The sequence below is a fragment of the Clinocottus analis genome, unplaced genomic scaffold (genome assembly GCF_023055335.1).
Source record: "Clinocottus analis isolate CAN_PGR_092001 unplaced genomic scaffold, fCliAna1.0.p SCAF_5, whole genome shotgun sequence".
NCBI classification, from domain to species: domain Eukaryota; kingdom Metazoa; phylum Chordata; class Actinopteri; order Perciformes; family Cottidae; genus Clinocottus; species Clinocottus analis.
The window spans coordinates 1,931,909-1,959,661 of record NW_027176207.1 but is presented as its reverse complement, the minus strand read 5'-3'; the positions used below and the strand labels follow the sequence as shown (position 1 = coordinate 1,959,661).

General features: G+C 47.3%; 2 protein-coding genes across 2 annotated transcripts; both read right to left on the bottom strand.

Annotated features, from left to right (window-relative positions):
• Positions 1-2,923: 2,923 nt before the first annotated feature.
• Positions 2,924-13,501, bottom strand: ywhag1 (3-monooxygenase/tryptophan 5-monooxygenase activation protein, gamma polypeptide 1). The gene is made up of 2 exons (XM_068600989.1): positions 13,214-13,501; positions 2,924-4,984 (listed from the first exon to the last, which is right to left on the bottom strand). Exons 1-2 carry the CDS (start codon positions 13,298-13,300, stop codon positions 4,328-4,330), a joined length of 744 nt encoding a protein of 247 aa, XP_068457090.1. The 5' UTR covers positions 13,301-13,501; the 3' UTR covers positions 2,924-4,327.
• Positions 13,502-15,361: 1,860 nt separating this feature from the next.
• On the bottom strand, positions 15,362-25,907 carry LOC137802836 (scavenger receptor cysteine-rich domain-containing group B protein). Its single transcript, XM_068600988.1, has 11 exons — positions 25,790-25,907; positions 24,714-24,746; positions 23,649-23,687; positions 22,874-23,176; positions 21,449-21,517; positions 18,594-18,908; positions 17,738-17,806; positions 17,411-17,479; positions 16,995-17,309; positions 16,444-16,533; positions 15,362-15,813 (listed from the first exon to the last, which is right to left on the bottom strand). Exons 1-11 carry the CDS (start codon positions 25,905-25,907, stop codon positions 15,497-15,499), a joined length of 1,737 nt encoding a protein of 578 aa, XP_068457089.1. The 3' UTR covers positions 15,362-15,496.
• Between the last annotated feature and the right edge of the window lie 1,846 nt (positions 25,908-27,753).

Genomic DNA, 27,753 nt, shown 5'->3' with positions numbered 1-27,753 from the left:
ATATATACATACTGTACATACATATATATATATGTATATATGTACAGTACGTACATGTATGTACATATATACAAAAGGACTGATATCTGCAGTAAACGTGTGGACTGAAAACCTCAAAGCAAAGCCGGTGGTGTGTTTTTTTTTCTGCTTAGCAACAGCTCAGGATTGGCTGCTGGGAACACCTTAGACAGGGGGTGTCGTCCAATCACATGCCAGAGTTTTGATTGCCTTGCAGCCAATTAGCCCTCACCAGCTGTTCCCTCATGAGTTCTCCCTCAGTGCTTTAAGAGGTTCATTAGTCCAATTGTGGATCTTGATTGACATCAATTTCCAGTGTTTCAGCTCATCATTCCTGGTGCCCAAAGACAGCGTTTTTTTTTTTTAGTTGACTTACCTGCATGGGAATGTGAATAATTAATGCGTAGATGGGCTGACAATGTTGAGAACTGTGTTCACGTGTTCTTGGTCCAGTGTGACAGTCTGTGTTTTATGAATAATGCAAATAATGAGTCATGCGTTTCTAGCGCTGCTACAGATCTCAGCCCTTTCTTCCAGCTTGACATGAATGATTTCATCGTACGATAATGAGGAGCGGCCCGTTGATCCTCAGACGTGATCTGTTTTCACACTAAAACAGTCTGTTGCCTTCATGGCGCCTCAAGTGAGCGAGCTGCCGTCTTTATCAGCCACGACTGGCACGACGTGGCTCCAGGCTGGAATATCTAAATATGAACGCGAAATAACCAGATTACCTTTCAACTTTGTACAGACATTCATGGTCCCCAGAGGACACGTTCCTCTGACTTTAGTGAGCCCTTCATGTGGTTTTGACTGGAGCGTCTCGTCCCGTGTTGCAAACGTTAGCATGCTAACAAACAAAACTACCATGTTGGACATGGTGACACCTGACTTTCACACCTGCTGCCAATCAGCATGTTAGCATCATCGTTGTGCGCATGTTAGCATTCGCACCATGACGTTAGCATTTTGCACAAACGCATTGTGCCGTGAGAGGATGTAACAAATTCACTTTCAAATGGCTTTTTACTTGTTTTAATTCATGTAATTGTACTTTTATTCCTGTAATTCTTTAGTATGTATTTTATTTGTAATTACTGTATTTAAGTCACATTCTGTTAGAGTTTAAATACAAGATGCATTAAAAAAAGAAGCTTTTACAAGTCTGAAAATAAGCTGTCTGAATCTGCAGGTGTGTCTGTGCTAAAATGCTAGCGTGCTAAATGCTAGCATGCTAAAATGCTGGCGTTGAAAAGGTGGAGCTAAAAACAGACCAAGGAGGACTTCCTGGTGCACAAGTAGGTCAGACGTGTGAGTCACTGTCTTGCCACGCAGGGTGTGGAGGTTGTGTAGTTTGTTGTGTTCTTTCTTGTGTGTCGCCTCTGTGGCTGAAGGCTCGTTGCGTGTCCTGTTTGTTTCATTGTGTTTTGGTTTTGTGTTGTGAGGACACGAGGGGCTCGTGCTGCTGACGTTGTTCCACTTTGTAGTTTACACTTTGACATCTACTGCCATTGTATATGTTCTTTAATAATCATAAATATAATCATCCACCTCATGGCTGCAGAGTTGAGGGCAGTGTGTGTCAAACAATATTTAGTTGGGACACAAATTGGAGCACAACCCGACTTCTGCAATGTTCCCCACGAACTGGAAGCTGATTGTTTTTAAATATCTTTGTGGGAGAGGAACAGAATATTTCAGAGGTATTGATGAACCAACAGTACATCCGACTCACACGTTACATTCATGCAACACAGTTCCTGCTTAATATTTTTTGCAATGCCACTTTTCCTGTTTCTTTCTGGCTGACGGTGGTTATAAAATGCAGTATCTGTCTTCCACTTCAACCACGTGGTCGTGTCGTTTCACTCACACGAGCCTCAGGTGTCTAATGGGAGGTTGTGTTTTCATTTTCAGGAGCTCTTGAACTTCCAGCTCTTCTTTGCTGTTTGTCGTCTGCAGACGGAGCCGAGTGACTCTTGAATGCACTCGTCCTCGAGGGGGTAATGAACCACCACGGCTTCCTTCCAGTGGTGTCGGTCTGTCGTGTGTGTGTGTGTGTGTGTGCTGTTACTTCTCGGCATTAGCCGAGTGGTGCCTTTGGAACCAGAGTGCGCAGCTACAGTGATGAAACCTGGTAGCCTACTGTATATACACACACTTCAGAGGTACTTGTACTTCACTCCTCTACATTTGAGAGGAACACATTTCCTTTCAGGCTTTTATTTGACAGCTCTGATGAGTTTCTCACAGAGCGTTTGAGCCTCTCTTCAGATTAAAGGCCCTGCTCTCACACCGTCGGCCATGTTGTCGTGTTGCTGGTCAGGTCGAGTCATGCAAACTGCACAGGAATGTAGAATATGTCAAATATTCAGAATATGTCGGCACGCTGCATGTCCCACATGAAAAGAAAGGAGAGATGTGACACGTCGAGTCTGCCTAGTGAAGGAAACGATGAGTAACAGCTGTGAGAGGCCTTTGAGCTGCCCAGCGACCGTCAATACACGAACAAAGCTACACTTTATGAAGAAAAGGTTTTACTTGATAACTATGTGAGCACAACTTAAGATAATTTGCACACAGGATAAAGTAATTATTCCCTAGAGGGTCCGTTCTGCATCATGAACAGACTTTTACTTTCAATACTTTCTCTCCATTTAGCTGCTGACAAGTGGATGTTTTGAATATATATATATATATATATATATATATATATATATATATATATATATATATATATATATATATATATAATTACTATTTGATTGTCTTTAGTGTAATTTCCATTAAGTCACAGTCAATGGACTGAAGCTGACACACACACACACACACACCTACACACACACACACACACGAGGGTCTTTTGTGTCACCTTTACCAAGAATTGCATGGCACCATGGCGACGTCCGTAACAGATCAATTTATTGTCAACAATCACTGTTTTGGTAAAGCGTACTTCAGCAAATGGAGTAAAGAAAACACAGATTAAAAGTAAGGTCTAGCTAACAATCGCAATAAAAAGAAAATAAATAGAAAATAATCTGATTTAAGGTTCTAGTAATTCCATGTTCATATGAATACATAACATCCACAGTATAAGTTCATAAATCGAAGCTACTGTATAAATACATCACCGGCATGCACAATATTGTATTATGGAGGATATTGGAGCAGTTATCATCTTACACTGAAGAAACAGCATAATAAGTGCATCTCTTGACCAAGAAAACTGAAGACAAAGAAAATCCACAAACCTCAGATCTGCGTTCAGAGCGTCCGCATGAGCTCTGTGCACAAACTGAGCCGAGCTCCCCGTCGGGCCCGACCACCACATCCTGCTGGAGACCGCGTACGACGGGAGACTTTGTGTGTTCCATCACCTTGTTTTTTACCGTTTTTAAATTTCCATTCATGTAATTTATCACTCTGGATTAGTGGATCAAATCGTTCCTACGAGGAGCCAATAGTAGTTGTTAAAGCAACGACGATACTGACGATAAGAATTAGGTGTCCAGAAATGCATTTTAATAAAGCACATCAGCACATGAGGGACAAGCCGCACTAAGTTTTACGTCATGATTTTGTGTATTTTGAAGTTACAGTGTGACTGTAGAGTGGCTGAGCGGGACACACACCTGACGCAAAGCAAAAACAATTTGTTTTGATTTTTTTTTTGTCGTCCTCGATGACGGAGACGACGTGCTCGCCGCCAGACGCTCGTCGTGTGGCGCGACTCTCTCTCTCTCTCTCTCTCTCGTCTTTCTCGAGGCGAGGCCGCGACATTCAAGGTCACGCCGATCTTTCTGGTCGCTCGAGCGTTGAAAAAACTCCCAATTTTCCGCTCGCTGGCTCCTCCCTCTCACCAGAAACAATATGGCCGCTTCGTCCTGCGCGACGCGGCCGGTCTCTGCCGGTGAGAAGGCGCGGCGACCCGACACGCCTCGTGCTTCTAAAGCGGGATTTTGGCGAACGCTGCAGAGGCTACCAAGGAAGGGGGTTTCATTCGTTTTATTATATATATATATATATTTTTTAATCCTAGGTTGTTCCTCAAACTAAAATTGTCTGCCCTCCGTCGACCTTTTTTTTTTTTTTTTGTACTTTTAATTTGTTGAAAAATAAAGAACAGCAGCCAAGTTAGTTCCTCCCCCTCCCCTCCCCCACCCTCTTTTCATTTTTTTGAATTTCTAAGAACTTTTTTGAACTAGTATTATTTTGTCATTTGTGAGCGCGCGTGTTTTTTTTTTGTTTGTTTTTTTGGCAGAACGAGGGTTTTTCCGGACTCTTTTTTTTTTTTTTTTTTTTTTTTTTAATTGTTGGCCTCTCCTCCCTCGTCGTCCTGCTGGTCGCTCGTCCACAGCGTCAAGTTGTCTCGTAGCAGCTGCATGATCAGAGTGGAGTCTTTGTAGGAGTCCTCGTTCAGGGTGTCCAGCTCGGCGATGGCGTCGTCGAAGGCGGTCTTGGCCAGGTGGCACGCCTGCTCCGGGGCGTTCTGGATCTCGTAGTAGAAGACGGAGTAGTTGAGCGCCAGGCCCAGGCGGATGGGGTGGGTGGGCTGCATGTGCTCCTTGCTGATCTCGTGGGCCTCGCTGTAGGACTTCTCGGAGGACTCCACCACCGCGGCCTTCTTCTCCCCCGTGGCCACCTCGGCCAGGTAGCGGTAGTAGTCGCCCTTCATCTTCAGGTAGAAGACTTTGCTCTCGTGCTGCGTCTCGTTGCAGTTCTTGATCAGGAAGTTGTCCAGGAGGTTGAGCACGTCCTGGCACACGGCCTCCAGCTCCTTCTCGATCTTTTCCCGGTAGGCGCGCACCATCTCGATCTTCTTCTCGTTGCCGTCGGCCGACGTCTTCTGCTCGATGCTGGAGATGACGCGCCAGGACGAGCGCCTCGCCCCGACCACGTTCTTGTAGGCCACGGAGAGCAGGTTCCTCTCCTCGTTGGAGAGCGCTTCGTTCAGCTCCGTCACCTAGAGGGAGACAAAGTGTACAGGCGTTGGCATGTCTTTGTGATCTAAGTTATCTTATCTGTGTGGAGAGTTATGCAACAGTTGACAAGTGGGAACAGAACAACCTGTAAGACGCTGCAACGCGTGACTCACCCTCTGAGCACGTCAAACGAACAACATCCCAAGTTGTTGGGCTGCGTGAGCAAAGAAATGCAAAGCGGCACTTCTGCAAGCTGTCACAAATGCTTCCAGACCAACTTTACAACGCCCAAGGCAAACTGCCTCTGCAGGGCGAAGCCCCGCCCCCATCCCGTGAGGGGACTCCTGATTGGCTCTGAAAGCTGGTTTTGTTTGGGCCGGTGTCTGGCTGCAGGATTGAGGCCTTCACACCCCACCGGCACCGTGCAGCAGAGGCATCTTTACACACCTTTCCTGAGTGTAAAGCCCGTTACTTTCTGTCTCAGCTCCATGAGCAGAACCGGGGCCGCGCCCCGTCACGTGGAGCGCCCCGTCACGTGGAGCGGCCCGTCACGCCGCCGCTTGGCCGCCGGCCACAGCGAACGCTGCATCGTCACCAGGAAACTCGGCGTGGAACTGAGGGGACTGTGCAGATGTTCCTTATGTCCATTAAGTTGAATCAGAATCAGCTTTAAGGTACGTTTGCACATGCATGGAATTTGACGCCGGTTCACTTTGCTCTTCGTACTTATATACAATAAGCAAGATAAATATGCAACAAAAACAAAAAAAAGACATTTAAGAACAGTAGTCCAGATCGTGCAAATACATTTAAACACTTTTTTTTTCATCTGTATATTTAATTTTCTTCTTACTGGTTAATTTTTCATTCTGTTCTGTTTATTTTATATTACTTGATTTTTGTTTATTTATTTGTGAGCAGTGCTGCTGTAATGCTGTAATTTCCCCACTAATGGACTAATAAAGGATTATCTTATCTTATTTAAATAGGAAAAAGGCTAAAAATCCTACGTTGTCCGTAACGCTGGTTCATTCATTCAGCATTTACAAACGAGCTGATAGCGATTCAGCTTCTTAAATAATATTGAAGCACTTTGAAAAATGAAAGCTTCCGTTTTTAGGGTTTAAGTAAATTAAAAGTTGAGGTGAACCACGTCAGACTCAATAGATTCTTCTGTCTGATAATCATCCACACAGGCTTGAGAATAATATGATTTTTCTCATGAATTTGTTTCTGCTTTTTGGTCTTTCATGCTTCTTCTCCAGAAGGTGGAGCATCACTCTGCTGCTGCAGCCAAAGAAAGAAAACCTCTTTAATCCCACTGTCGGACAACCATCCCCAGAGGTTACGCTGCATGATGGTGTGTGTGTGTGTGTGTGTGTGTGTGTGTGTGGGACACATGGCAGAGCCTCAGGGTCTCAGGGCTCAAGGACAGCGTAGCTTAAACCTGTGACCCTTTGGGCTGCATCTGAGTCCTGATGGTCCGACAGCTGTGTCGCTCTGGTTCTGGTCGGACTCCAGCAGCACACGGTCGCTGCTGCTGCTGCTCCGGTCCGTCGGCATGAACCCTACGAGCGCTCACGTCTCCCCGTGACGCGAGTACGATCACAGCCACGGTTCTCTTCTGCAGAACGGACCATCTTTTAATGAGACGACTGTAAAAAGGGGAGGGAGGGAGGATCATGGATGCAATCTCCTGTTTCCATGGCTACTGCAAAAATCTGCTTTTGTTTGGGAGAGCCATCTCTATCTCTGCCGGAGACGCTTGGCCGCGAGCCGCTAATGGCGAGGATGCTGACGGGGCCGATGCTGAGGAGAGCGCCGCAGCGAGCCGCTTCACATCGCGCAGCTTTCAGCTCTCCTCTCGCAGCGACGTCATTTTCATGGCTCCAGACACAAAAATATTGAAAAAGCTCGCAGCCTGCGCATGGAAATGGCGTGCAGGGCCTGAGGAGCGGGACGCGCCGGTCAGTCGGCATTCACGCTGCCCAGAGGAAGAGCTTTCCTCACCGCCACTGGGTCCAAATGTCCACTCTGGAGCTTAATACCCGTCTCCAGACCTCTTTCCCCTGTTTGAGTCGTCGTAGGAACCCCAAATTAACTCCAATACTTGTGTTTATTGTATGTATTTGTTCAGCAAAGTCTTGGGAAAAAAATGTATATCTGCAAAAAAAATACTTTTAAAAGATATTTTGATGGTAACTATGAACATCCAGCATGATATGAGCCAGATTCCCCAAAAATGCCTCAATAAGACATCTTTTTGGAAAGATTAGGACCTAAAGAATCAGAACCTGCAACAAAAATCACAATAAAACAAAGTCTTTGCCTGTTAGGAAGGAGTTTCAGTCAAAACACTGTCGTTCGGTTTAAAAATGAAAGAATTACGTATTTTATGCCAAAAGATTGTGTTTCCTACACAAGATATTGAAAAAAAATGACAAAATGACCTCTGCGCTAAACGAGTAGACGACAGGCGAACAGTGAATGTCATCCGTTGCGTAATGATCCCACTTAAAAAGCACATAGAAATGACCCGTTACTCGCTGCTGAAGCGCAACCACAGCTCATCGCGCTGCAGCGGAGCGACGGAGAGGTCAGGAACAACACGGCCCGAACAACACGCCTGTGAAAACATGGACGCCTTTTGTTTCGGGCGGCGGGCCGAGCAGAAAGCCGCGACGGAAGCCGCGGCGCGGGCGATGACAATGGAGCTCTGTCCGCCCGTAAAGCTCATCGACTCTCTCGTGACTCATCCTTTAACGAGGCAGTCGAACTCCCAAACAGCTGAGCGCTAACACAAACAAAAAGGGGGCCGGGCAGGACGATCAATAACTTCCTCTTTGTCAGATCTCTGCATGACCATTAACGTCCACAGGAGACTCGCTGCAGGAGGAAGAGGAGGCCGGGTTGGACCTCATCGCCCGCCGCCTTCCATTTCCATTTAGCGGATTACAATTCCCATAATGACGGCTCGCCGCGGTCCCGCAGCTCCACGCCGCCCTTCTGTGTGATCCTCGCCACCGGACGCCCGAAGCCTCGGTGCTGAGAAAAGGGAGATGCAAAGCGGGTTTGCATTTCATCATCTTCAGCCACCGTGGTGGAGCTTCAAGTCGCACGCCGCTGCTACGCTACCAACGTATGAGCGGAGCGTTTGATGCGCGTTCGATAAGACGGGAGGAGGGTTGATCACTCAAAAGGAACGATTAAGATATGCAGACCTGAATGAGGTCATGTGAGAGGTTAAGTACCTCTCAGTACTCTGCAATATACCATGTGACCAAGTCAAAGATGTCGTCCAGCGCAGGCTGGTGCATGAGACAGTAAGACAGTAAGTTGTGTTCAGCCCACATTTTCCCTGCTCAGCTGCTGTTAAAGGCTCTGCCTTCAGGGTCAGAGGAGGGTTAAGATGGATCCTCCCATGCACACAAACAGTGTGAGTGTTCACCTGTCACCACGCGGCCCCTTCAGTAAATGGTTAACGTCGCTCAGCTGCAGACTCGTCACCTCATTGGCTGGTGGTGTTGTGAACGATGACAGCGCTGAGTTTATTGTGTAATTGCATTACTGATACTCGGTGGATGCGCTGCACCGGCTCAGAGGACGACGCTCCACGCTGGTGCTCTTAGGGTCGGTCCAGCTCCTGCCAGCCATTCCCATCCTGTCAAATTAACTCTTTTTCGCACTTTCCGGGTCCGTAATAATCCCGTTAACTCGTTCAGGGGCGTGAAATCCCAAACAAATAAGCCTGCGCCGCGGTGCCAAAGCAATAAGGCAACGACGTCCGTGCATTCTACGACCAACATGAAATGTGGCGGCGAGTGGCAAGAAGACCAAACACAATGAAGAACATAGACAACATTAAAACATTTTAAAAGAGCTGCCACAGATCTGGTGTTTAGTAAAACCTTAAAACCAAAGTCTTTCCTCTCCGTGCTCTGGTAATCGTGTCACTACTAACTAGTTATTCACTGCGGTGTAAATGACGGGCTGGGACACTGTACTGTCCTCCATACCGGACATGTCAGCCTCCTGTGCATGTTCTCGCGCTCCACACTGAGCAGGCGTGTGCGTCCTCTCCTCTCTCTTTGTCTCCACTGCTGCTCGGCTGGATGTGTCAATGTGACGCCTTCGGACGCCGTCGTGTATTTCCGTCCCTGCACTCGTGACGGTGACTAAGCAAAAAGGAAACAAGTCGACGTCGCGGCGGCCGGATGAAGCCGTGAGGTAATGAAGTCACAAAGCAGTGCAGTGGGGAACGTCGCTGCCTTCAACCCCGCTGCAAATGGAAGTAAGAAAGATGTTGTGAAGCAGACGTGATTATAGCGTGTAGGTGGGTCTCTCTCTCTCTCTCTCTCTCTCTCTCTCGTAGTGCCTTTTGTGACTCACCGCTGATTCAAGACTCACGTCGGGACATCTTGAAGTGTCCTGAGATGACACTGCGTTCGTATTTGGACTAAGAGAGAAGGCAGATATTTTATGGGCTACTTTTAGCGCGCTAATTGTTGCAATCTGCATCTAAAATTACACTAATCGTATGTCTGATTTGTAATCCAAAAAAAACTTTCTTCCACTCACATTTTGAGCCAATGGATCTGATTTGGCTTTAAAGATCTCTCCCACAAGATGCACATCCCACTCACACCCACTTCATCCCTCAGCACTGTTTTCTACTGGATATGTGACCGCCGGCAAAAACTAAGGCACTTGGCAGCCCGTGGAGTTTTAGGTAGCGAGCATTAAAAGTGGATAAAATATATATATCTATATATTTCTGGATCGAGTCCCCGTTTCCCTTCCAGCTTATGTTGTTTCCCGTGAATCACATGCTGGAGTGTCAGACTTCAGAGAGGCAGTGATGGCGTTCAGTGGAGTGGAACGGCCCACACCAGGAACTGAAATGTCATTTTGGTTTATGTCATTATTTGGTCGCACACATATTACATTTTTGCACCTCGACTCGGTCCCACCTGCAACGGAGCGGTTCTGTGATGCAGCCGCTGCGTTCGGGTCGGGTCGCTCCCTCCTGGAACGGATACTGAACGTACGGAGAACCCAACGCTTCAACAAAGGAAGCTATCGAATGAATACAAATGTTTTTACAGCTTTTAAAATAATCCGAACGGAGGCAGTCGGATCATCCGCCGTTCTGTTGCATCCCCTCAGATGTACAGCCACGTGTGCGTCTGCCATCTCTTTTTCTATTTCCACTGCAGCAAATACTACTCGGTACACATGAGACATGCATTCAGCAGCTGCAGCACAATGCATCCGTTAATGCATTGCACGGACTTCCATGAGAGAATAATGCCTCTGGTTCATTAAGCCCTGGCTCTCTGTGCCTGGCACTTCCAGTGACCGCGTGCATGTGTGTACATATGCAGTTATATAGAATATGCACGTATGACCTGGCTAGTTTAATGTAGACATGACGTGGTTGAAGGCTGTCATGTGGATAGTCTCTGTGAGCAGCGACTCAAAGGGGATTCATTTGGGTAAGATGTCTCGAGTGAGTCGGCTCAAATCTTCATTTTTTTCCCCCGGGTTTGTTTAGAAAGGAGGTTCTGCGTGGTGAGGCTTGAAATAATATAATAATAATTAATAAGTTCTATTCGTGCGGCTTTTTTGTCGAGTCCAGGCTCCTAACTTCATTTCCTGGCTCTTGATCCGAGGCTAATCGGCCCGCTGGAGACGCACGCCGGGCCAATCCTGTGCTCTTTTAGATTTAAGGACAATTCACAGAAGAACGACACCCAGGTCTGCTTCTCTGCTCGCAGCCGTCACACACAGAGTTAAGCCTCCAGAACCGGTGACATATCTTCTAAAAGATGAAGCTGGAACGACACGGGAGGCCTGATAACGCCTCTCTGCTGGGACCTCTGTCGGATGCAAGAATCCAGACTTTAAAAAAACAAAACATTTAAACAAATGCAGCGCTAGCAGCACTTCATAGACACACTCCTTCCTTTCAGTCGGGCCCGCTTCCTGAGCCGACAGCACCGGGTTCTGTAAAGCCCGGGCTCTTTGGCTCCGTTGCCACCCGGGGGCGGGTTGCCATGTCTGCAGTGGCGAGGGATTCCCCATCGAAAGATGGGCGAGGCAGCAGACACACCCCGCTGCCCGGTGCTGCAGAGACTGGCTTGACTGTGTGAGGGGCAGCTAGCTCTCTCTCTCTCTCTCTCTCTCTCTCTCTCTCTCTCTCTCTCTCTCTCTCTCTCTCTCTCTCTCTCTCTCTCTCCCTCTCTCTCTCCCTCTCTTTCTGACTCAGCTTAAATCGGGAAGAGGGTGGAGCTTCCACCCCCCCCCCCACTTCCCGAGCATGAACAACCCAGCCTGGTCCTACAGAGCTCGCCGTGGTCTTTTAACCACGCCGGCAGCTAACTTGTTGACTCTTGGGAGTTGAAGCCGGTGTGGTTTCAACAGAAAGTTCCACTCGTCTGCTCCCACTGGGCTGTCCAGCTCCATGCTGGGGCTCCTGCTGGCAGGACCGGCCTGGTTAGGAAGAAAAAACTGATGCAACGCTCAGAAAAAAAGGGAATTCGAGGCTCATTGTGGAGGAAAATTATAGAAATGTGCCACCAAAAGTAGCCTGTGACTGCTAGAATAAAGTCACCATCAGTAACCACAGACACAATGTGGAGTCCTGCACAGATATGGTGCCTGTTCTTCTAACCGCAGCACAACATTCCTCAACTTTCCCTGCCAATGTGTCCCGTCCTCCATGATCTCATCGTCCGGACAGTTACTGACAGAGAGATGCAGCCTTTGTGAAGCTGTGATGTAAAGAAAGACAGAGGAGGAGGAGGAGGAGGAGAGAGAGAGAACCGCTGCCTATATGAAATGGTGCACTACGGGTGGGCCTGTGCTGCATCTCTGCCAGATGCTGCGGCACACGCCTCTGTGTGGAGGGAAACCTGCCGTGAAAGAGGTCGAGGACGCAGGGGATGCGGCTGCTCCACGGCACCGATTGGTACGGACAAGCCCAAACACACACACACACACGCACACACACACACACACACATACACGACAGTTTGCTGCAATATGACATCCACGGATGAGGTTCTGGAGACGCCGCCCGTCCACCGACACCCACGTCCGTAAAGGTGGACGCTTCACGTTTCTTTCTCCTCTTTTTTTTTTTTTTTTTTTGTTGTTGCTGTGCGGCCGCTTCTGCGCAAATCGATTGCGATCAACCTTCAGCCAACATTGCGCTTCCCAATGCGCCAAAACGAGTGCCAATAGGACGGGAGGGTGGGAGGGGCGGGGGGGAGCACAAACACACACACACACACACACACACACACACACACACACACACACACACACACACACACACACACACACGCACACGCACACACGCCTGCTCGTTGCCGCTTCACCTCGAGCTTATAGAAAAGTGCTGTATCGTCGCACTCTCAGTCGATGCCTCGTCGTTTCTCCGCCTCGCGCGCACCGGAGCCGCGGGCACGGCCGGCCGCGTCCCCGCTCCTCCCCGCGGCACCACCCTGCGCTCCGCCGGTATGCGCATCTCTCGACGGGCTCGTCTCGCTCCCAAGCCCGCATTGGACCCAGACGGACGGTTTAAATCACGTCTCAGTCATTAATGTGCTTTTCCCCCCTCCATTGATTCTTTTTTAAATGTACAACAGAGCAGCTTGGTCGGTTTTTTTTAAGCAGCCTGGTGAAAGGCACCGCCCCAAGATCAAACAGACCGCATTTCAACCACAACCCGCCGCAGCGCAGCACACCGCCGATCATAACCCCCCCAACACAGCAGACACCGACTCCCTGCAAAGGAACTGAGTTCCAGCCGGACCTCGTCGCCTCCACACGGTTTCCCCGGTGCCTCTGACGACGTACCGGGGGACCTAACGCGAGGAGCTCCGCGGGCCTCGCGGTGCCGTCCAGAGAGGATGCTTCCCAAACCTCACCACGGCAGCGCGCAGCGCCGCTCGCGAACACGTCTGTCCCCGCAACGCGCTCTTTAATCATAACTTTCATACACCAATTTCGCGTTGCTTCCTCGCTTCAGTCAGAAAATGCGCTCTGACACCTCGACGCGGTCCCTCGGCTGCGTAACGCAGGGTTAAGCTAGCTGTCACACACCCCTCACAGGCACACACCAAGCTAGAATATATATATATATATATATATATATATATATATATATATATATATATATATATATATATATATATATATATATATATATATATATATATATATATATATATAGTGTTTTAATGCTCCGGGAGAAACCTACTTACCGATTTCATGGCTGCTGCCATATCGTCATACCTCTCCGCCTGCTCGGCCAGCCGGGCTTTCTGCACCAGTTGCTCGCGGTCTGCCATCGTGGATGTGGGTGTGTGTGCGTTTCGCTCGTCTTCTGCGTGTCGGAGCTAAAATAAATCGTATTGTTGCTGCTTTTTTCTTTTTAAAAAAAAAACTGGTTTTAGTGCAGAGTTCCGGCGCCGGGCTCCTTCTCGCTGCAGCTGCTGCCTGCTGTCTGTGCGCCTCGCCGACGGGACACCCCTCCCCCCTCCGAGCGCTTTCCCCCGGTTTGTGTCACCACCCCGAAAAAAGGCGTGTCCTCACCGGGGTGACGTAACGAGCCTGGCCGTCCGGAGAGATGACAGCGCAGCCTATCGCCCCACAGTCCGGCATTGTGCACTCGGAGGAGCATTTTTCATGACATGTTGTCTCTCGTGAAGGAGTGAGACGCTCCTGGGCGGCTCCAGAGGCCTTTCTCTGACTTCAGGGACGCACTGCTGGAGCACCAAGCACCGTGGAGATGGGCCTTCCAGAGGGGCCTCATGGCCAGAATATGGCCCTCCTTTATTTCAGCTGCTAACAATGTCAACATTGTTGATATTCCTCGATCATTACATCCACACATGAGGCATGTACCCTCAGTGCTGGAATACTGGAGGGCTCAACAGGAGCCCAGCGGCTTATTTCTACCCAAGAGAACCAACCCACCCACTGAAATACACACATACACCATGTCCCAAGATCATATTCTCACAATATCTTACTCATGGAGCTACACAAATGTGTGTTTTTTGTTTTACGCATCACTTTATAGAATGTGAAACTTGAGCCTCAAGTTGCAAGTCCCATGACTGTTAATATTTAAATCCTGTTTTACATATTGTTTCTGTGATAATGATCGTAGTTGAGATAAATTAGCTGGGCTGAGTCACCTCCCGGGCTGATAAAGAGAGACACGCCCGTGACCACGCAGCGGCCACTTCCTGTCTGACTGCGTTCGCGTTGCTTGGAGGAAAAAGCATAACAACGAGCCAAATAACATAGAAAAGTTAAAGATGTCGAATCCAACAGTGTCACATTTTTAATCTTTTAAATCATGGAGGATCAGAACTTGTATTATGAATATAAAACAACTTTTTTTAAAAGCATTTGTTCTCAGGCAATACAACCGTCTTTGTTACCATGGATATGCCGCTTCTGGTGATTTGTTGTGATTGTACATATGAAGCGCTGACCTGCTGAGTCATCTTATCATGAGTCATCAAACACGCCCTCTTGTCCGGGCCTCTCTGTCTGCCGGCCGCGAGACGCTGGAAGTCTCAGCTGCAGCTCTCCTGAGCCACTGAAGCCTTTCAAGCTGTTTCCTTTGTTGAGCTCCGTCCATGCCGACTCAGTCAAACTCCAACTTTAAGTGTGTTTTACTTTCCCAAACACAAGTTTAGCATGCTAAACTAATCTCCAAGTACATGTTGACTGATGAGGCAAAAGTTACTTTTGCCATATGAATCTTCTAATTATCTTTAACGTCTTTTTATTGGCAAACACGTATTAGCTCAAGCATTAGCATCTCGCTATTGGCTACGAATGCTATACGACCAGGAAGGAAATGAGCGGGATTAAAAAAACTAAATGTTTCAACCTCCCCAACTCTAAATCTCACTCCCCATGTGACTGAAGACATGTTGAGTTGTATCCTCAACACAAATGGTGGAGTCACCATGGACGTGCCATCGAAGAAGAATCCAAAAATCAAAGCGACTCACTCAAATGTGTTTTTATACCAGAAATATATCAGGTACTCAACATAAGGGCTTTTATTTTGTCATATGCTAACGATATTAGTAACATATTTACCCAAATAGAACATTACACGTGTCAATGGAGAGTTACGAGTTTATTTGAGGATCTTTGGTTTTCTTTATTATATATATTTGCTAAATATTGGACCTGAAGGTTACAAACTTGTCTCCTTTCATCCACACAATAAATAGCTTCCTCTAGTGTCGTACACATTTAAACATCTTGGGGCAAATAAGGAGTCAGAAAAAGGGTGTACATTGTATTTTATATCATATTTATTTATAAAGTGCTTAATAGGCATAGATAGTTTATAGTATGTCATTATATATTGTCACATTAGTTATTTTGCGTGTTGTTGTGGTGGAGTACTCCTTCAGCAATGTGGAAGCTGTTATTTACATAATAATATACAAGTCCCGGGTTGGCACGCCCACCTCCTGCCCACGGTGGAGGTGGGCGAGTGGGTTGGGCTGAAATCACGACAGCGAGCAGGTGACGCCCGCGTCTTCAGAGTGGTCGCAGTTGTGCACGTTCCAGGATATATGGGAGCACTCCTGCAGCGAGGCCTCCGCGCCGCTGCACTTGAGATTGTCCAGCAGGATCGTCCCCGAGCCGGGCCCGAAGAACGCCTCGCCCCGAGCCACCGACGCCTCCCCGCAGCCCAGCTGGCGGCACACCACCCGGGCGTCGGGGAGGTCCCAAGCGTCGTCGCACACCGTGCCCCATCCGGAACTGGAGTACATCTCCACCCGGCCCTCGCACTCGTGCTGGCCGCCCACCAGTCGCACCATTCCTGCGAAGAAAAACCCCAAAAAAGCAAAGAAGACTCACGTGAGCGAGGCAATAAAGGCTGATTTATACTCGGGTTTTACGCAAGACACGCGAGACACGCAAGACACGCAAGACACGCATGGCCGCCCTTGCGTGGTCAAATCGGCCATTTTGCATGCGTCACCCTAAATTTCTGACTATCCGTCAAAGCAACGCAAGCCGTACGCAGCCTGGAAGGCTGTGATTGGTCCGCTAACCACATCCTTTCTGAGTCTAGCATTTCCGGTTTCATAGCATAATACCGCTGTTTTTAAAAGCCGCAGCAGAAACACAAACAATGGATCCTGTTGAAGAACGTTTGGCTGAAGAGGTCCACAAATATGAGCATTTATAAAACCCGTCTGACGGAGTATCAGGACACAAAGATGGAGGTGAATTCCTGGAGGGAGATATAGGTGAACAGTGTGCATGTCGACTCTAAACGGTCGTTGCGCCACCTGCTGGTCTGGAGTATGAAAAAGGCGGGAACTATAAACCAAAACGAGTCCGTCGATCCGACTGCGTGGCCAGCAGCAGTTGTAGTTGCAAGAGTATAATTTGCCCTTTAGGGAAGCGGGGGGAGGGGTTTTGTGCCGTTTGGAGCTCTCTTTACCTTCAGGGGGCTGCGTGGTGGTGGTGGTAACGTCAGGTATGCTCTCTATCACTTGAAAGTCGCGTCCATTTTCACTCATGAATTCAAAAGCTGAGGGAAGAAGACACATTCCACAAGTCAGAGACGCACTTTGCGACATTGTTTCACAATTTCCACAACAACTGTTATAATAATGTCTCCTTTGCTAATCATTAACTGATTTTTTAAAAAAAAAAAAAACACTTTTTCTTCTGATGGACTTCAAACCAAAGATGCCAGTAAAGGGGAGTATGTGTGTGCTTTTGATTTAGCCTTGAAGAAGTGGAATTTGGCCTGCGGGCAGGCAGTGACGCTGATGTGCGTTGACTCATCCGCTGTATTTTTTATGCTCTCTGTGCCGTCTCCTCCTCAGAGTACTACAGTCGTGCACCCGGTCAACTCAGCAGGGCGAGCACAAGTGGATAAAGAGGAAGCATGAACTTTCAGTGGAATCGCTGATTTTAAAATAGCCATTTGCCACGCGGACATTTCCCCAACGTTCAAGCCCTGTGTGTGGTCCAGGCGGCCCTTACGTGCGCAGACAACTCCGGCGTCCTCGTGGTGGCCACAGTTGTGCTGACCCCAGCCCAGGTTGCCGCATTCGGACAGCCGCAGCTCGAAGCCTTTGCACTCCACGTTGTCCAGCAGGATGGGACCCGAGCCGTAGCCGAAGTAGGCCTGGTTCTTGACCGTGATGGCGTGGCCGCAGCCCAGCTGCCGGCACACCACGACGGCGTTGATGAAGTCCCAGTTGTCGTCGCACACCGTCCCCCAAACATTTCTGTAGAAGACCTCCACGCGACCCTCGCAGCTGCTGTTGCCGCTCATCACGCGAATGGCTGGTGTGCCTGCGGAGGAACATATAGACAATACATAGATGCATCATGGCGGTGTCTTTATTATTCCCGGGCCGGTCCTGTAGTTGAGTTTAAAAAAACAACATGTCTACCTTTTGTCTGGGCAATGGTGGGAGCGGTTGTTGTCGTTGGTATTGTGGTGACTGGGATGGTTTCTGTTGCTGGAGGGAAGATGAGATGTGTGATTAGTTAACGTGGCGGCTGCAGACACCAGAGGGACAGGTCTGCACGGGGAGGTTGGTCTGTTACACACTTTCACCACAGCGACTCGTGGCACTGTGGCGTCACACATCTGAAGCCAACGGGAGAGAAACAGCTCTCCCTGTTGGACGTTTGGCCAAAATACACAATTCATTTTCAAGGAGTGTGTGTGTGTGTGTGTGTGTACAGATAAACATCTGTGTACTACGAATGTATACCTTCAGTCTTGTATGTTACCCAGAGTCCTCTCTGGTTCTCCGTTGCCAAAGGAGGCACAGTGGTGGATCCTGAAGATGGGGGAGGGAAATGAAATATTCATTTATTGTTGTTTGTACAATACTTCTAAAACGACTGTCTCTACTAGGAATACTTGCTTGTTACTAACACAGAAACCACTACTGTGCTACTGCTAATATAAACCCATCTCATCCTCCTTATCACAATACATCAACATTTTAACTGACGTCTTCTCTACATGAGGTCAAGCTCATCATCTCCACCACTGTTTCTAATGCTACATCTATTAGCACGACCGCTACTAGCACCACGACTACTGACGTCACCGTCTGCAGTGCTGCACCTAGACAGAGGATATGTCACAGGAAATGGTCACAATAAAGAGATATTGTTACTATGCTGCTTTTAGCCATGCTAGCAGCTCTTTGATGGGTTTCCTTTAAAGATTCATGGTCCCCAGAGGGTGAAACCTGCTGACTTTTCCTCTAGCTTCACCACGAGGTTCACGTTTGTGCACTTTTGCAAGATGGTACTTTGTTCAGCACCTTCGTTTATGACCAAATACTAAAAACAACAACTACTGGAGCTTCAGCCTCAGCTGTACTTTGTGTTGCGCATGCTAAGCTATGATTATGAACATGGTGAACCATACAGGCCACCAGCTTAACATCCACATCTGAGGATCATTAGTGTGAGCATGTAGACCATGTTGGCATTAGCATTTAGCTGCTAGCATGGCTGTAGACCCTTAGTATTGTTTTTGATAATGAGAAGGATTCCTAGTTCTCGTCTGTAGGATTGGTGTGAATGCTTATTCCAGGACTGAGGGCGGCGTACCGGTGCAGGTGACCCCGGCGTCCTCGTGGTGGCCACAGTTGTGTTTCCCCCAGTCCAGTCTTCTGCATTTCGACAGCTCCGGCTCGTTGCCTTGGCAGTTGACGTTGTCCAGGAGGATCCGTCCGGTTCCGTAGCCGAAGAAGGAGTTGGTGTGCGCGTACACGGCACCGCCGCAGCCGATCTGCTGGCACACCACCCGGGCGTTGTTGATGGCCCAGTCGTCATCGCACACTGTGCCCCAGGCGCCCTGGTAGTACACCTCCACCCGGCCCTGGCAGTCGTTTGGTCCGTTCACCAGCCGGATGGTGCCGTCACCTGAACCCAGATGGAGAGAGACTTACAGGGACTTAAAATACGCAGATGCAACATATTTTAACATTTTAACATGATGCAACAGATTTTAAGACACCTGGACGCTGTCGTTGCTGCAGCCGGCGATATATCGCACCTCAAGAGTGTATATAAATATATAAACACCATCAACACGAGAACTTTCCCACAAATTGCAATGTTGTAGCAATGCATAATGTATAAAGATAATACTATTATCATATTGTACAATATCATAGCAATACTATTCTCATAGCAATACTATTATCATGTTTATCATAGCAATACTATTATCATGTTATCATATTTATTATAGCAATACTATCATCATATTTTTGTGCAATACTGTTATATCTTTTATATGTTGTGCCTTATTTTATATTTATTTTTTTACCTTAACTTTATTGTGATTCTGTGTTAAGAGGACCGAGCAGGTGTGTCAAACATACGGCCCGCGGGCCGGATCCGGCCGCCAGAGTGTTCGATCAAAAAAAAACCAACATTTTTTTAAAGAACAAAATTAGCAGAGCTGGGATTCAAACCTCTGATCCTCTGCTTATACGACAGACATGCAAACCATTGATCCACAGTCGCAATTGATGTGAGCACTGATATTAATGTGTTAGAAGTCGTTAAACATGGATCACGTCATGAAAGTGGCGCCACAAACGTGTCACAAAGCGAGGGAATCTGCAGAGGAGAGCCAGGCACATAAACACAGGGCTGACGTCTGAATTTGAGGTCTTTATGTTTCTAATTGTTGAAAGATCTTAAAATAGAGTTTATCATCTAAAAACCTTCACCAATGAGTTAAACATAGAGAAACATTGTCGTTAATTATGCGTCATTATGCTGTGATTTTTCTGGTCCGGCCCACTTGAGATCAAAATGGGCAGCACGCGGCTCCTTCACTAAAACCAGTTTGACACCTCTGGCATACGTGCTCTGATAACCGCTCGTCGAGGTGAACTTGTGTGGGACAAACAGACATCGATACAGGGAGAGGAGGAGGGTGTGGCCCTCTGAGGATCCCGAGCTGAGAACGTTAAGGTGAACATCTGATACAGCACCAAGCACAGGTGTTGTCATTTTGCCCCGGCCCAGACAAAAACACACCTTCTCGCCGAGACAATAGACATTCTCATGTGTCCATCATTGAAACAAAACATGTGCTCCCATGGTTCTGGGTGGCTTCACTACATTTCCCGCTGGGTTTTCATGAAGGCCGCCGGAGAGGTCGCTAGATTCTTGGCTCGTGGGATCCTCTCGGGAATTGTGGGTAAAAAACAACCACGACAAAGACCAAAAGCAAACAATAAGGTCGGCCTGGAATACGCCTTCGAGGTGTATTGTTTCCCTAAAGATACTTTCCACTGAGCTGAAAAGCTTTTGATCTCGTGTAAAATGTGGTAACAGTTTCGCTAAACTGATATAATGTTTCCCTCCTTTCAGTTCATGCTCATCTGTTTTGTTGTTAACCTGTTTTCTAAATGTTCTGTTTGATTCCTGCTTTTGGACCCACACAATGACAAAATTAGTCATCGCTCATTATTTAATGAAACCTCCCCTTCATAGTAACATCTGGCATGCCACCTGTCTGCTGGATGTGTGTGTGTGTGTGTGTGTGTCTGTGTGTGTGTCTGTGTTTCTGGATTTGATCCTCCTGCATAACAAAAAGCATCTAAACAAACAGAAAAGCTGGTCTGAAGTTGAATTCCTCTGAATATGTGACATCATCACCTTCTTTCTCCAGCTACATTGGAATGAGCGCATGAATAATGTTCTCATCTACTTATTTCAACACACAGTGCAACATCTGCCCTTAAACCTTTGCGCAAATCTGCCTGGCATGATTCCCCTTTTAGAGGCGGGCGAGTACGTTCATCAGCCGTGTTCTCTGAAGTTAACGCCACACACAGGTGTGGTTTCTGTCTTTCGAGGTCAAATGCTGAGACCGGCAATTTGTCTGGCAACTTGGGAGTAGTGGAAACCAGCTCTGAGGGGGAGGACTGAAATATGATCACATGTTTAAGTTATTGTGGCTCACATGTTGGAAAACACTTATTCACAAATCAAGCAGCCGTGGAGCAACATTGGCATTAATTCTGAAGCATATTTCTGGCCCTTCGGTCCACCATTTCTCTGTTTTTGTCTCGACTTCTCGATGCTCAAAGTTGCCGCTAACTTCGCCTGCCTCCCATTTGATGCTGAGGTTCATCATTAATGTACAAGCGACCCATTTTTCATGCTGCACAAGTAGTTATTTGATCAACTGTAAAAGTACTGATGAGTGCAGCTTTAAATTCACCCACAAAAAGGTTTCAGTTAAAGTCATGTCTCGTACTGTTTCACTATCTAGTTTACAAGTATTCATTTTCGAATAATCTTGTGTAGTATGTTACCTCAAAATGTCACTGTATTTTGTCTCTATGCTTCATAAAATAAATGAAAAAAGACATTAGTCCTCTGACGCCTCCCGTTGGCAGACGACCAGTCTCATTTAGATAAAAGCCAGCAGCACTTACGTAAACCGGCGTTCCCCTGCGGCGGCGTGGTGCGATCCTCAAATTCGTTTTCCCCGACCACGGCTGGTTCTAGCAGCAACGACAAAAACAGGAGGCGGGGATGTTAGTCACGTTGTCCTCTTCTGTTCCCAGCGTCACACATGAAGAGATGATGCTCCCTCAGCGAGCATTTAAGAGGTTTTCCTTTCCTGAGCTCATGCGTGCAGTCAGTGAGTGTAGCGCATCATATCATATGCATTACTGTTGGTGTGCATACTATATTTAACATGACATGTGTAATAAAGGGTTTTGGAGCTCCATGGTGGATTCCAGACATTTATTAGATAGTGACCTGGACCCAAGTTAACTTTAGTTAACTTTACGTATTGTAGTGACAATGTAATTACGATTTCCTGGTCCATCACGTGACGCCATGGGGCCGAAAAAGACTTTTCCACCTAGACTTACATTTGGAAAGTGATGTCTGTCACTCGGCGGATAGTTTTTACTTGTTTAAGTGGCTCAACTTCCTGAACATTTGAATTATTGTGGTTCTAAAGGTTGTAAAAAATAGTTATTTCCCTTTTTTATAGTCTTCCAAACCGCTCAAATTGCTTTTTACACCACACGCCGTTCACACATCCACACACGAGATGCTACACTAGGCTTTAGAATGATGCTATACACTCAATGCTAATAATGCTACACAGGATGCTCCACTAGGCTTCAGAATGATGTTATGCACTAGATGCTAATAATGCTACACGGGATGCTAAACTAGGCTTTACAATAATGCTATACACTCGATGCTAATAATGCTACATGAGATGCTCCACTGGGCTTTAGAATGATGCTATACACTCGATGCTAATAATGCTACATGAGATGCTCCACTAGGCTTTACAATGATGCTATACACTCAATGCTAATAGTGCTACATGAGATGCTCCACTAGGCTTTAGAATGATCCTATATACTAGATGCTAATAATGCTACACATGATGCTCCACTTGTCTTTAAAATGATGCTATGCACTAGATGCTAACAATGCTACACGGGATGCTAAACTAGGCATTAGAATAATGCTATACACCAGATGCTAATAATGCTACACAAGATGCTCCACTAAGCTTTAGAATGGTGCTATACACTCGATGCTAATAATGCTACACAGGATGCTCCACTCGGCTTTAGAATGATGCTATACACTCGATGCTAATAATGCTACACAGGATGCTTCACTAGGCTTTATAATGATGCTATACACTCGATGCTAATAATGCTACACATGATGCTCCACTATGCTTTAGAATGATGCAATACACTCGATGCTAATAATGCTACACGGGATGCTCCACTAGGTTTTATAATGATGCTATACACTCGATGCTAATAATGCTACACGAGATGCTCCACTAGGCTTTAGACGTCGTGTAGAGACTTCACCTCTGCAGGTAACGCCCACGTCCTCGTAGTGGTAACAGTTGTGGACGCCCCAGCCCAGACTGCGGCACTGGCTGAGGTCCGCTTCGCCCCCTCTGCAGTCCACGTTGTCCAGCAGGATGAACCCCGGGCCTTGTCCGAACTGAGAGCTGCTGCCCACCGCCGCCGCCACGCCGCAGCCCAGCTGCCGGCACACCACGTTGGCGTCCACCATGTCCCAGTCGTCGTCGCACACCGTGCCCCACGAGTTGTTGTAGAACACCTCCACTCGGCCCTCGCAGCGGCTGCGGCCGTTCACCAGTTGTACTTTTGGAGAGACAGGCGGACAACACTGGTCAGATGCAACGTTTCAGCACGACTACTGTTTCAGGGACAATTTTTATGTTTAGGGGGGTGGGAGAGAGAAAAAAAACATCAGAAGCCGGCCCATCATGCCGCTAATGTAATGACAGTTAATAGCAAAAAGTCTAATCCTACAAGTTAAGGCACAAAATAAGCCACATGACTCCTTGGAAGAGAGCGAGGTGGATGCACAAGGGTGGGAGGTTACATAGCAAATAAGTGGGGATTAGGGAAATGGAGAGCTGGGAAAGTGACCTTGTTTAAAAAGCCCCAGGCACTGCACTGTTCTCTCTTTCACTGACACGCAGCCAGCCACTGATACGTTCTCATGTCCAGGCCTGGATGCAGACATGCTTTTTCCTCAACGTGAATGTCTGGGCAGGGTGGAGGTGGTGGTGGAGGTGGAGGTGGAGGTGGCCGTCTCGCTCGCGCTTACCTTGGTACTCCGTCCTCTCGGGGGTTTGCACGCCATCGGCTGCAACGGGAGGGAGGAGGGGACATGGAGAGAGACAGAGGATAGGTAAATTATTTGTTGAAAGGAGGCTCTTGGCCTTCCATAGTTACTGTACTCTATATCTACTATATCTATTTTCCTGTAACACGAGACGCAGACTGGAACCACAACAGGAGGCCTGTTCAGACCACATAGGGCACCAGCCACAACAGAAATATGTCAGCCTATTCCTTTAATTTGGGGTTTTCAGCCACAGCGCCATGGAAAGGGAGGGGAAAGTCAACAACTATGGGATGATAAGGCATCGCGAGGTGACCAACGTGTTGCAGTTAACCTTCATGACCTGAAAACGTCCTTTTGAAATGGATAAATCCGCAAGAGGAAAACATGGACGACTCCCTGCCTGTCAATCACAAGGTAGCCACGCCCTGACGCCGGTTATAAGCCGCTACTTCTCTTCTCAACTTTGACCTGTTAGGCTGATTTGTGACAGAATTCAACCGTCGATGCCACCGCGCTCACCCGCGTATCGGCACATGGGCGTTAGCATTTAGCTACTAGCATGGCTGCCACCGCTTATTTTCTTAAGTGAGGGACAATTACGATAAACTCTTACCTGTGAATTTAACATTTTATCAAATAACTCTCTCTATGACAGCTCATTCATGTAATGTTTGTCTTTTGATGTCAGCCAAACGAATCAATTAAAACACTCAATAGATGTTTTACAGGCAAAACACAGAGGGCTCATGAAGATCTGTGTGTGTGTGTGTGTGTGTGTGTGTGTGTGTGTGTGTGTGTGTGTGTGTGTGTGTGTGTGTGAGATGTGTCTCTGGTCCTGTATCGAGGACACTTTAGCCCCACAAGACTAATATCTCTGGTTTCAACCACTCACAATGACACCAGAGGGATTTTTCAGGCCTCTCCCATGTGTTTGTGGTATCAACACATGTACAATGTGTGCAATAAAACTGTATATTAAATCTTCAGGGCCTGGTGACACGATCTGGTTCTAAGAAACACTTCAATAACTGGAATATTACTTACTGTATACAGCCCGTCTGTTTATTTTCAAGTCTCCTGAAGTTTGAACACATAAAAAAAGGCAATTAGTAATAATAATAATAACTTTATTTATATAGCACTTTTAAGAACAGGGTTTACAAAGTGCATAAACACGACCCGAATGGCGGCAAACAAAAAAAGACCATACCATAAGTGCATTGAACACAACCAAACCAAACACATAGCCAAAAAGAACACAAACAAATATATAAAATATACAAAACAAAACTATGGGAACAAAACTGCATAACAGATCATAAAAGTAAAAAGTATAAACATAAAAGGTCGACATCACTAAAAAGCAATTCTATAAAAATGGGTTTCAGGAAGTGATTTAAAAGAAGTTATTGATTCTTCTCATCTGGAGTCCACATAGAGACAACAGCAACGCGCCGTCAGCACATTTGAATGAATTGTTCTCTCAGGATATTTGTTGATCCTCCTGAATCAGTCCAGGCCTTTATCCAGCGCTCACTGGTGAACACAGCGCCGACAGAAACTGGACACAAAAGCTCTGCTCTGCAGGGAGCTCACCTGCAGCCACGCCCGCTTTATGAAACCAAACTCTGATCCTGAGCCAGTGGAGGAAAAATGACCCTTTTAGGGCAATGATATACTTTTATAATACAACACTTGCCGTTGACAACGTGAAACAAGTGCACCAAAACATTAAAGCCTATTACTTTTCCATATATATTTCACATTGTTCCCCTTCAACAATGACAATGCATCACACTTGTAATTAAAGAACGTCCCTTTTAAAAGCATGTCACGGGATGTGAACACTGAAAGTGAAGAATTTAGCTCAAACTGGACACATTTGATTTTTTTTTGTCATTTCAATTTGTATTAATTTAAACATATTAACATTGTGCATTAAAACAAAAACGTTTCACATGATGTAATACAAATAATACATTAAAATGTTTCCCCTGATTGCATGCAACTTCCTGTACGACAGAAGGTGAACTCCTACAGTCAGACAGCTGGGACCTCGCGGCCTTGACCCCAACCCTGACCCCCAACACACACACACACACACCCATACACACACTCACCGAGTCGCAGCAGCACACTGACGGCCGCCAAGACGAGGGACCCCAGCAGGGACACCAGGAGCCAGACGGCCGGGTTCCAGCACCTGCACTCGCTCTCCACGGCGCGCTGGCCTCGCATGGCTGCCTGAGTGACCGTCCGCCTGCAACACACACATCCACACACTCGTCAGTCTCTCTCTCCTCGGGCTCCCCCAAAGAAGCCCTGCGTTGCATGTGAACACATGGCTGACAGGACCACTATGTGTTGTCCTGGTTCAGAGCCTAATTATGCTATTGGATTGTTTCCTCTGGTGGGCGCCTGCAGCTGTCGCTGGTATTGATGGTCGTCCGGCTGAAGGGTCAAGGTTGGGGAATAGTGAAGCTCAAAAATAACTTGTTTCCACGCTACGCAAGTCACTCCCCGTGGATAATAGCGAGCTGTGAGGAAGTTCTCAGCGCAAAGCCAGGAACCTCGGTTCCCCTCGACATCGAAAAGTGCCGCTGTTGCCAATAAACCACCAGGAACGAAGGGAGTAGAGTTACGCTGCTGTTTTTGTACACTCGGTACAAAATGGCCGCCGCGCACCTGCGCTGGCAGCGGGTAACGGGGGGGCGGCAGCTGCGAGAGGATCTGGGCGAGGTCTCAGTGGAGCCCGAGGACGCTTCAGTTCCAATCTTCTCAACATCGCCAACAGCTGGGGGCGGCTCGCGTTACAGACGGCCGCGTCTGCAACGCGAGCCGCCGCTCCCGTGTCGCGTCGTGGTCGTCGATAAGCACGGGGATTTTCCCTCAGACAAAAGAATATTGGGATCCACCGACAAATCACTCAATAATCGGGGCTGCGATAGGACCGCGGTCAGATGCTGAATAGCCGGCATTCTCCTCGAGGGGAGAAACTGGGACGCTTCGTTTACATGAAGTAACGCAGCGGGATTCAAACACTTCAACAACGTGTGAGCTGAAGCGTGTGGGGGATCAAGGGGATGTTAAAAATTGACATTTCAAACGCTGCCAAAAGATCAAAACACACAATACCATATTTAACCTTTTGGAAAACACCCGCGAAAATCCTCCCGCGCCAATTTTAAGTCCCAGCATGCCCCATTCAGACAATTTTTTGGCATAAAATACGTCATATTTTTCCATTTTTGAACCGAACGGCACAGTTTTTGGACTGAAACTCCTTCCTAACAGACCAAGACTTTGTTTTATTGTGATTTATGTTGCAGATTCTGATTCTTTAGGTCCTAATCTTTCCAAAAAGGTGTCTTATTGACGCTCCAGGAGGCTTTTTTGGGGAATCTGGCTCATATCATGCTGGATGCTCATAGTCATGATCTAAATATCTTTTAAAAGTGATTTTTTTGCCGATATAGATTTTGTTCCCAAGACTTTGCTGAACAAATACATACAATAAACACAAGTATTGGAAATAATTTAGGGTTCCTACGATGACTCAAACACAGGGGGAAGGAGATCCAGAGACAAAATTGGTTCCACAGTTTTCAACGAGTTAAGGAAAGGTGTCGGAGTGGCTCAAATTGTTTGGAGCAAAACATCCCAGGAATCAATGAACGCCGTCATTAGCGGCGCGTTGTCATTAGCGGACACACACAGTGTGCGGCTCGGCCTCGGGTTGTTTGTCTCTTCGCTCATGCAGAATTCCCCCTGACCTTACACAGGAATGCGTATTAGGGGATGATGAGGGGAGAATTTGATATTGGCCCCTCGAGATAGTGGACATTCCGGGCCCGGAGGGGCACAAAAAGACATTTCTGCTTTCTGTGGTCCCCATCGTCAGCCATAAACGCTGCTTCCTGCAATCTGTCACTAGAAGCCTCCAGAACGCTTAGGCAGCCGATGACACTGCAGGGGCGCCTCTCGTCTCCTCGGAGAGCGAGAGGCAGGGGTCGAACGCTGGAAGGGGGGGGGAGGGGTGTTAAAATCTTCAGCTTCTCTGCTGTGTACACACAGTTATCTTCAG

Coding starts and splice junctions, on each gene's coding strand:
- ywhag1 (XM_068600989.1), bottom strand. CDS start 13,300: ATGGCAGACCGCGAGCAACTGGTGCAGAAAGCCCGGCTGGCCGAGCAG. Junction 4,985..13,213: donor TGGCAGCAGCCATGAAATCG/GTAAGTAGGTTT, acceptor GTCTCCCTCTAG/GTGACGGAGCTGAACGAAGC.
- LOC137802836 (XM_068600988.1), bottom strand. CDS start 25,907: ATGCGAGGCCAGCGCGCCGTGGAGAGCGAGTGCAGGTGCTGGAACCCG. Junction 21,518..22,873: donor CGTGGGCGTTACCTGCAGAG/GTGAAGTCTCTA, acceptor CGTTGCTGCTAG/AACCAGCCGTGGTCGGGGAA. Junction 18,909..21,448: donor GCAGGGGAACGCCGGTTTAC/GTAAGTGCTGCT, acceptor ATCTGGGTTCAG/GTGACGGCACCATCCGGCTG.